Here is a 10,619-nt window from a genome sequence, read left to right as displayed (position 1 = left end):
AAAGAGTGTCTACAGAATCAATTTTTCATAAGTGTAAACAACTAAATTATGAATCACAAAAATATCACTGAACAGTAAAATATTAATCACGTAATTACTTAAATTAATACTTTTAGTGCAATGTTGTGATAAAGAGTTTTACTTACGTGGTTTCGCTGCACTGACTGGGTGGGTGTTGGGGGGGGCTGGGGTCCCAGTGGACCGTCCCGGTGGGGGGCTCGGCACTGGGGGTTTTTGCTGGTGCTCGCTACAGCCCCAGCTGCTGGTTGTCCCACAGGTCCTGCAATACTAGGTGCTCCTCTGAAAGCCACTGGAAACAGATTTACCTGTTCAGAAAGAGAGCTGTCAAGAAAATAGCTAAACTGGCTGCAAACCAGAACGCAACCTGCCCACCCCAAAAACTTTTCCATTGGAAAATGCTGTTAACCCCCGCTGCTGCCGACAGCGCTGTGTGATGTGCAGAGCCGTGGCTGCGCTCAGTGATGATCTCAGGAAGACCAAGGGTGCTCCAGAGGGAGCTGGGAGTGCAAAAATCCCCTGGCTGCTTCTGCGGGGCAGTTGGGGGAGTTTATGAAGGAGATGGTGTGCCTCGAGCTCTGCTGGGGGGGCTGGAGCCACTGCCCTGGGGGCCCCCCCGTGTGCTCCCATCTCAACAGGCTCTGCAGGGAGCTTGCATGGTAGGAAGCTGGTCGCCAGCATTCCGGGGGGCACGGAGAGCCGCAGCCGTCTGTAGGTACTTGCACACGGCTTCCTCTCTTGCCCAAGAAATGAAGAAAAGAATTTACTGGTGCTCTTGTCCTTGTGGGTTGGCCGACTGCATTGTTTGTGTTTAATCTAATACAAGGAGATCTTAATATCATAGTAAAATTGGTACAAAGCTAGAAACTTGCCCTTTGGCGTTTTGGCGAAATGTTATTGACGATGTAAAAGGCCTTAGAAACAGCAGAAGCACAAAGAAATCTTAGAAATAGGATCAACAGGTTGTGTTCTGGATGTTGGGAGAAGCAGGGAGGAGCATCCAGCTGGGATCAAGGTGCTGGCGAGACCCACTAAGCTGGAGGCTGGATGCCAGCCCCACGGTGGCTCTGCTCCACGGGGACGTGATGCAGCGGGGGCTGGGAGTGGGGCCCTTGCGGGGGTCGAGATGGGTGGCATTGCAGTGCGGTGGCCAGGGAGAGCACGTTGTTGCCAAAGCAGGAGCACTGAGGAGGAGGAGATGGCTGTGAAGAGCCGTGCAATGGGAAGATGGTGTGAGCATAGCAGGACCTGGGCAGGGAGGTGGAGGCAATGGAAAGGCAAGCTTGCTGTCCTTAGGCTTGCGACTGCTTGAATTGATCCTGGCTCGATTTGCTCCCTGTCTGGAAATTAAATCTTGGACAGAATTTTTAAAAGTGTTTTTAAATCAGAAAGTGAAGCATCTCTTGCAAAAGGTGGGCAGACTGAGGAAGCTTTCATTGCTCAGTCTCACTCATTGCAGTAGGGTCCAAGTGCAGCTCTTTTCGCCTCACCGCTGTTACCCTGTACCTCCCGCCTCTTCACAAACATCGCTGGCAGTGCCATTATTGCGGCCATCAGCAAGCGCCTCCTCAAAACACCATTACCCCGTTTGTCCGTCAGTACGGTACTGGGCACTACAACCGCACATAAACCCAGTCATTTTCAGGGTGACTGCTGCCCACTCTGAGAGCTGCAGCCACTCGCCACGACTCGTAACTCACATCACATGCTGGGGGCACTGGAGGTACCAGCTTCCTGAGGCTGCCAGCCAGACTAGTCCCTAATTTCTGATTGAACATCAGTAAGTTTGCACAGTGCAAAACCATACCCATGCCCTTGCACTCGCCGACTTTCTGCTCTCTGACAACCTGCAAGCATTTTGCTTCCATGCTTCTGCACCCAGCAGTTCTTTCTGGCCAGCCAAGACCCATCCACTGCACACACTGGATCCCGATGGGGCTTGTGGAGCTGCTGCAACTGACTGCACTTTTTCATGGCTTCACACGTGATTAGTAGCCTTGTCACGTGAACTTTCCTTCGGAAGCTGCCATTTGACTTCACTGTGTGCTCTCACAGTGCATTTTCTGATGGACTTTCTACAGGTACAGTTTATACTGGTGAGAGGGGAGAAGCAGGAGCGCCTTCTGCACGCAGCATTGCAACAGGCTGCAGGGAAGCTGGTTCTTGGAACATAGCAGCCCCCTAAAACGTCAAATAAATCCTTAAACTATTCATCACTCTGTTTTTGGGGTGGCAGTTAAGTCTTTCAACACTCTGCAAGTTTCTTTCACTAGCAGTAATTTCACTGGTGAAGAAATACAGCTCAGGGCACTCCACAAAGGCCTCAAAATTCATGTTTTGTTTTCATTAACAAAAAAATGCTTCACTACATTAAAGAACAGCCCATTAAAATTTTGTACCCTGTCTTCCCTGGGCCCTGTTGTCATTGGCAAACCTTCCACCAAATGTGCGGCAGAACCAAAGAGCAGCCATCGCCTTGGTTTTGCAGACTTCCCAGAGAAAGGGCGGTGAGGGGGTGGAGGTTTAAGCCACAGCCCAGCTCGTTTAGGTGTAAGATCTCGAAAGTTTCAATAGCCATGCAAATTTACTCAATAAGTGTGCTGTGCTGACCCTTAAGCTGCCCTGTCAGTGTTTCCTCTGCTCTCAGTCTAACCCAGCACAGCACACTGGCTCACGTGCACGTCTAAAGAAATAAATCAACTGTCTAGTTCCTGGCATAAAATTTAACACTGTACAATATATACAATATACTTAATTGTCTCAGAAAAATAGCCCTAAAATAACAAGAAAAAAGAAAATAATGAATTACTGGAGGCTTATCAAATCCCGGGATTATATAAATTAGATGTTGCAGCATGAACTGGATGGTGTTCTCTGATACTATTGAAAAGCTAGAAGTTGAAGAAAAACCAGTAAACCTATTATAATTACAGTTTAGTGGAGCATTTAGTTATTCTCCTAAGTAACTCAGACTCACTGAATGCTGACACAGCCATGAGAGCAGGCAGTAAAACCTGGAGCCTGCTTAAGAGGGCAGAAAGGTTTTTAGCTGAATTCAGTGAGGACTTGCTAAGTCCAGTTTTATTTAATATCTCCACAATTAATTTGGAAAAGAGTGGCATGTTAATTAAATTTGCAACTAAATTAGTAAGGTAGAAGGCCAGACTGAGGTGCAGCTGTGGAGAGCAAATCTCACCGTGTCGCAGGAACCCACCACCCAAAGCAGTCACTGTCAGGTGCAGCCACAGAGTACCGGGGGAGCAACCCTGCCCCGTCCCCTCGCCAGGGCGGGCACACGCCTGCCCCAGCCGGGCTGTGGCCTCGGCGGCCCCCCCCCGGCCCCAGCCGGGCTGTGGCCTCTCCACCCGCTCGCCTTGCTGCCAGGCCAGAGAGCTCGGGCCGGGCTGGTGATGCTGGGAGGAGGGAGGCAGCGAGGCTGCAGCTGCAGAGGTCGCCGGCAGTGCTGGCCATCGCCTTCGGCAGGGTTTGGTGAGCTCGTTATCCGCGGCAGGAGAAAGCCCTGCCCTGGTCTCGGCGAGGGACACAGGAAGATTGCACGGCCGAGTCGAAGGGACGGCTTGGCAGCGAAATCCAGCAGGCTGCGGGATGGGCTCTCTGGGAAATGGAGGAGTCCTCACTGGCAGGGTTAAGACTCGACTTTGAAACACGAGACACTCTGCAGTTGAGAACAATGCTGCACTGTCAGAGAGATGGACTCAATTACTTAATAGGTCGTTGCTGTCTGTCTCCTGCGATTTTCCTTTCAAGAACATACATTCAGCTGGGTTATTTCTCATGGGAAGACAAAGCTTTCTGAGAGAAGCCAGGCGTTTGGAGGAGAGAGGCAGGAGGAGCAGCAGCCAGGCAGATGCCTGCTTTGCTTTCTGCAGAGCATGCTCTTCAGGACAGGGCGAAAGCTGGAGTGATGTCACTGATGTGGTGGTTTGGTCCCGTAACCAACTGATCCTCAGGTCTCATAGGTCTCGCTTCCTTTTCCTTTCTCACAAAAGATTTGCCCCGTTGCTTTCTCTGATCCCCAGGACTGCTGGTGGTGGGACTGTGGTCCCACAGGCAGTGCTGCAGATGCTGTGTGGGCCATCGCTTGCTGCTTTGCCAGAACATTCAGCGCTGGGTGGCCGCTTGTCCAGCACTGACAGGTCCATACAGCTCATCTCGGCGTATGGGCAGCCTCTCCTCTAGCATGGGCAGGCTCTGATGGTGTTCAATCAAAATGAGTGTCAAGCTGGAGGAAAAATTCATGGCCAAGAACCTGTCTCCAAGTAACCGTTCGGGTCTTCGTTAGGAGGACAGTGGCAGACAGGGATGCAGAATGGAGCTGGTGATGCCTGTTGGCACCAAAATTGCTGTGCCAGCCATGGGGTGAGTGTTTCGCAGGCACTTCTCTTGTCGAGGTCGCGGGGCTAATCCGCAGCCCTTACTCAGGGCAGCACGAGCTTCGTGCCAGGGCAGCTGTGGGGCTCTCGCTGCTTGTGTCTGCGCATGTGCCTCGTGTCGGTGAGCACGTGGGTGCGCACACGTGTGTAAAGCATCTACCTTTGTGAACTTGTTTTGTCACCAAATTAAGATACTTATGCACATGGAATTGATGCCGCTAAATTGGCTGGTTGTTCTTAAGCCCTGAGGGTGTAATGAGATTTTGTCTCTTTTGCCCATTTCTTCTTTTCTTTTTTTTTTTTTTTCAGAATAAGCCGTCTGTTTAATGGCACAGAGCCCATTGTCTTGGACAGCTTAAAACAACATTATTTCATTGATCGAGATGGTGAAATTTTCAGATATATATTAAGCTTCCTAAGGACATCTAAGTTACTGCTCCCAGATGACTTTAAGGTAAGGAAAGCTATAGTCCACAATCTATTTTTTCCTCCTATTCTGTCATTTGTTTTGGTGCAGGTTGGTTTGTGTGCGTGACTTAAACATGCTTAACTAAATGTTGCTGTTTATTGTTAGGATTTTTACTACTTGTGGATTACAGCAGGGATGCTATTATTTAATAAGTGGACCAGGGGTTGTCATGGATACCATAAAAAGTTAAATGATGAAGCTTATGGCTACATCATTTTTTTCTGAACTAATTGTATTTTTCTCACATTTCTAGTTTATTTATCAGGGTATAACAACAATTAAGAAGCAACATCAGCAACCAGCACTTACCAGGTCTTAACACTTAGAAATGTTTTAAATTTGATACTTAGAGGACTTAAATTGTACAAATCTTATTCTTGTCGGTACAAAAAAGAAACACCCGTAAAGAAGCCCGTGAGGATTTGTGTTAGATATAACTGATGCAGATACTTTGATTTCATGAAGTAACCTTTTATACAGTTTTATGGATGTCAAAATATTCTTGGGAGATGGAAATTGCTGAGGGTTTCTTCAGGAGCAATACATGTTTTCTATGAAATAATGGCGCTGGTTGTTGCTTTGCAAATCCTGATTGTTTAAACTCTCCTCCTAGCCTTGTTTGTTTGGCCTTGCCAAATAAAGTTACGAAACTTGCAACATTGTCATCCTCATGTATGAAAATTAGAAGACAAAAGTGTCCAAACTGTAGATGACAAGATTCAACAAAAGCACTAACTTCAGGATGAAATGATGAATAAATTGGGATGGCAGCGGGGATCGGCTCAGTTAGAGGACGTGGAGCCTTGCTGGAGAGGAAAGTTCCCGCGCCGTGCAGTGAGATTTCACTTTGCATGTTGGACTAGGTAGGCAAGATAATTTGGCCAGTCATGACTGAGTCAATCCGCATTTGTGGTTGCTGTGGTGGCTTTAGTTTTGGAGTACAGCTGATCCTCACGCTACAAACCGCTCCTCAGCCATTCTTGCCTAAGTTACGAGCACCGTCATATTTGACCCCAGGATGGGACCATTTACAGTTGATGTTGAGTAGGCAGACTGCGCTGGGAGCACACGGCTAGTCCCAAGGCAGGGAGAAGTTCTGGTGTTCGTTGGTGGTTTTGGAGCTCCAGCCCAGCAGGGCTGTCCTGAGCACTGGTTGTTCTGGGGAGCGGCAGGCAGGCCAAGGAGGCTGACCTGTAGGCTGGGGTGTGTGAGGCAGGGTGAGAGCCAGAGCACTGAGGGGTGGATGCTGGGAGAGCTCTCCACAGAGAAATGAGAGGGAACACGCAGGTAAGGGTGAAGCTAAAGACCAGACCAGTCCTGTGGATTGTAGGATGGGGCAAGTAAAGGGGGGGTGGATGGAGAAGCGGTACCTGTGAAATGCAGGGAGATGCTTTAGCAGAAGCGTTTTGGAAAACTTAGTGGGACCGGGCAGCCTGAGAAGAGAGGCGAGAAGTGATGTAGTTCAAGCTGATCATGGCCTCGACTGGCATCCAGATTTCAGAGGTGCTGTGAAACAAAACCAGCAGGATTTGGTTAGAGCCTGGAGGTGAGAGTGCCGGTGGATGCCAAGGACTTGTCTGCGCAGCAAGGCTCTGGCAAGGCTGGGAGAGACTCGGGAGAGCCGGCGCTGTGCCCAGGCTCAGTCCGTTGTTCCAGACCATCTCTTTGCATAGGGTTAACTGTATTTTATTTAGTTCCTCCCTGGGAGAGCTTTAGAGCAAACCCCAGGCTAATGAGGGCTCAAGAACAAAGCAAAGTATTGCTAGGTAGGGAGTAACTAAATAAAAATGCACAGAAGAATGCACTGCAAAGCTATATTAAAACTGCATTGTAAACGGATTTGACTTCACAGAAATCGTGTAATTTTACCAGCATGATTAAAGTGACAGAAGACAATAATCAAAGGCAGCAAATGGAATCACTGGGTGTTTCTAAATGCAAAGCTCTATTTAAGGTATAAAACCTGACAGGTTTTCCAGTGAGACTTGCATTAAACGTTCTTTATGTCAAACAAAGCATTATCAAGTGTTTTGAATATTTATTAGTTTTTACTCCTTAATTTAATCAAGCAGTTTATTAGCCTCAAGGTTTAGCCAAGTTGCTTTTCAACTTGAATTGCTGCTCAGATGGTTATTTTGGAAAGTTTGGAATGTTAGTACCACACCAGCATTATTGTGTTTGCTGTTTAAGTGTTGTTTTCAGACTAAGTTAACACTGAAATGCAGAGAAAGTGGGGTATGTGTTCCTAGGCTGGTGATTCTTTATTATCAAATCTGACTGGTGTGTTTACAGTGAATATTAATTACACTTCCAACTACTAATAAGTCAGAACTTGAAAGTGTTTAGTATCTGACAGGTCTCCCTGCTGAAAGCAACACTCTAATAGTTCATATAATTTTCCTGGGTTTGGGGGATTTTAAGCCACATGAAATACGCTGAGAAATTACCGGAGTTGTTTGGCTCCGTTCTCCTTTGCAGCCAGCCCAGGCCGAGTGAGCAATGGCAGCCGCCTCGAGCAGCTCACAGCTCCCGCACTGGCTCACTGTCCCACGCCTGCAGCCACCACACCTTGAGCAATAAATACCCCGGAGCCGAGTGTGGAGCCAGCACCCCCAGGTCTGCCACGCTGCTGGGCTGGGGGGTGGCCGGCACAGGAGCTGCCTCGCCTCTGCAGCCCAAATATTCTCTGCCTTCATCTCTCCCCCCCGCCAGAGGTGTTTCCCCAGGACATTTATGAGCACCTGTGCCCTTCACTGACAGTACGTAACTTCACGCAAAGCTGGGAGCCATCAAACCTACTTAGTGAGACTCACTCCCTGCTTAGAGATCGTAAAACATACACATAGGCAATATGTACATTATTAGTCCATCTTCAGGAGGGGAAGAGCACAAATGCACAGGACATCTGAGTTTCATATGAGTTACAGAGGTCACCTGTAGCACTGGAACCACGAGGCTGACACGCTAATTTATTAACATTGTTTTAAAATTAGTGTGCTTGCCTGTAATTCCAACTGCTCTCAAACTGACCTTAGCAAATGGCACAGTTGTCATCATAGAAGTGAGCAACTTTCTCTCGTAGCCAGGAGTCAGATCTTCGCAGCACTAAAATATAAAACTAACGTTGAGTCAGGATGACAGTTTGTTGTTTCATGTAACAAAGAATAACAAGCGAAAAATGGGCAGAAAAAGCTATTTCAGTCTGTTCAGGAGTCAATGTTAGGTACAAAAATAAAGGACCTCTTTAGTACTGAGAGAACAGCATCACGTTCACGAGAGACATGGTTTTACAGTTTCTGTTGGCTGTCTCTGCCCATAGATTGCAGATCTTTGCTGACCCACTGGCACTGGTGTTGGGACAGCAGCATAACTGGCCTTGCAGTGACACTCCCCAGAAAGATGTCACCCTTGTCAGAAGTGGCTGCAGAATTCAGCCAGTGGGAAATCCACCAGAAAAAAAAGCTTTTCTGTTGAACCATGAGCAGAAGATTATTTTGTGAGAGGCAAAAAGGTGCATATTTGAAAGATCACTTTACCTTCCACTTAAGATCTAAATGTTGTCCGAGGCTGTGGATGGGGAACGGCTGTGTGCATCCCACCTGGTGAGCTGCTCCTTTTTCCAGGTGACCTGACAGAGCTTTGCAACTAGTTCCTACAACAGCCACAAGAAGTTGAAGGCTCATGGTAGCTCATGAGAGATTTTTGCGGTACTTTACAGCAAAATCAAAGGCTGGACTGTCCCATCTTCCCTTTCAGCCTAGCAAGGAGCACCCTGCTCGTGAGCAGGAATCTTGGCTGGTGGGAATCACGTTTGGAGTAAAGCAGTTTTCCTTGGCTGAAAACAAACAGCACCATTAGCTACCATACACGGTGGCTCTGGGCTGTGCTGTCACAAGGTGCAGCAGTGAAGGTAGGGAGATAATCCTCAGAACTGGGAGATGCATCATTAGTCCTGCAGCACAAGGAACTCCTGCATACCGTACAAAACCTGCTGCAGGACACTGCCTGCTGCTCAGCACCACCCTGACACCGGGGCTGGAGCCTCCGTGAGAGAGGGGGTGCAGTAGCTGTGTGCATTTATCAGCGTACGCCTGGGACAGAAGCTGTACCAGGCTGCTCTGAGGCTGAGTTTCAATGAAAACTGTGTGCACTTTGCCACCGTGCCAAGCAGTTAACACCCTGTAGCTACTCGTGTGCCCATTTCAGCAAATGTGGCTCTTCTGGGTAGGTCTGTCTGCATCTGCCTTCGTTAACTTACCAAAATGAGCAGCATGGAAATCTTACCTTGCAGGTCCTGTGGCACCTCCCTGGTGAGGTCCCTTGTGGGCTTAATTCTTCTGCGTCATATTTCATGTTAAACTTTTGCAGATCATCAGGGTAGTATTTATATCTACAGTGCAAGGGTGGAAATACATTTATCAGTATTACCTGAGCATCCTGTGTAGACAAGCCGGAGCTGGGCATCCCTTCCAGTCCAGTCGCTGACACACAGTACTCCAGCGTATAAAACCTGAATGAGAAAATTGTGTTCTTAGAGCACTGAGTCCATTACACTGCTCAAGCACAGGCTTCAGAGAAACGGACCCCCACGCCATGAGCCATTCATTCTTTGTTCCTGGTTTTGCAAAATCCTCTTCCCTCCCTAAATCCACCATCAAATTCCTTAGCGGTGCCCAAGTCACTCAGTGCAGAGATGCCAGATGTCCCGTTACAGGAGCCGGCATGGGTCGGGGCTGTGGGACTGGCTGGTGTGGGGCAGCGTATGTGGGGAGGGGTCACAGAAAGTGTCCCTTCTCAGTCACTAGTGGACAGAAATACATATTTTTTATCCCCTCTACTTGTTACAGCGCAACAAATTCCTTTTATTGCTGCCTGAGAATAGGTGCCCAGACTGCCTAATGCCCCTTGTACACGTTGCCTCTTTGCACCAGGTTCAGTTACAAACCCCTTCTTCCAGGTGCAGAACCATTTCCAGGATCTTTGTGCTCAACCCAAGGATGGAACAGACATGGAGATAGGAGTCTTATTTTAGAAATGAACCCAAACACCTTGGCTTAACCCAGGCAGTTACGACTAGCTGCACACCCCATCCCACAGAGCACGTGATGCTCCAGCACGGCCCCGATTTCAACATCCATCCATCTGAAGTGTGGCTGTGTTGGTCTGGGAACAGTCATGGAAGAGCTGTTAGATTTGAAAACTCCGGCCTCAGGAGCACTGTACCTCTCTCTCTGCTTTCAGAAATGAAGGGCTGCTTTTTATATTGCTGTTCCAGCTCTCCAAAGTTTTACCACTGAGTTTTCTTAGCACATATTTACTTGATTGACTTTACAAATAATATGTTGTTTTATAGTGACCATGAACACCGATATTCTAAAACTAGTTTTTCAGGACCTACTTAAAACCACAGGAGACTTGCCATCGCCTTCAGTAAGCACTGGATGCTCCTGGTTGCTCTGCAGCATTACATTTTTCCTTAGCATTGTATGTATTCCTGTGCTCAAAAAAGAGATAGATGGGGCCAGCAGATGCCCGGCAAAGGCTCGGTAGGCCCCTGCACACCCCTCTGTAACGAACACCGTTAGGTGGTGCACTCTGTTGCTCCAGTGTCCCAAATAACAGATTTCAGAAGGTTTGGGGCAGGGTTGTTGTTTATTTTTTTAATTTAGGTTGCTAATCCTTGTAGATTTAAACTGATCCCACGCTCAGTAACCAGGAGCTTTACTGGTGGGCAGAGA

The 10,619-nt window shown here is 48.0% G+C and overlaps 1 protein-coding gene across 1 annotated transcript in view; it reads left to right on the top strand.

Moving 5' to 3' along the window:
* The window catches only part of KCTD15 (potassium channel tetramerization domain containing 15), a 38,146-nt gene that overhangs the window by 19,294 nt on the left and 8,233 nt on the right, over window positions 1-10,619 (top strand). Inside the window, exon 3 of the mRNA XM_009872306.1 lies at window positions 4,722-4,866. Within this exon, the coding sequence (XP_009870608.1) occupies window positions 4,722-4,866 (145 nt within the window). The remainder of the gene's footprint in view (window positions 1-4,721; window positions 4,867-10,619) is intronic.

This window comes from Apaloderma vittatum, unplaced genomic scaffold, assembly GCF_000703405.1.
Source record: "Apaloderma vittatum isolate BGI_N311 unplaced genomic scaffold, ASM70340v1 scaffold31036, whole genome shotgun sequence".
Taxonomy (NCBI): Eukaryota; Metazoa; Chordata; class Aves; order Trogoniformes; family Trogonidae; genus Apaloderma; species Apaloderma vittatum.
The sequence above is the reverse complement of the archived record's forward strand: the minus strand, read 5'-3'. Positions and strand labels throughout refer to the sequence as shown.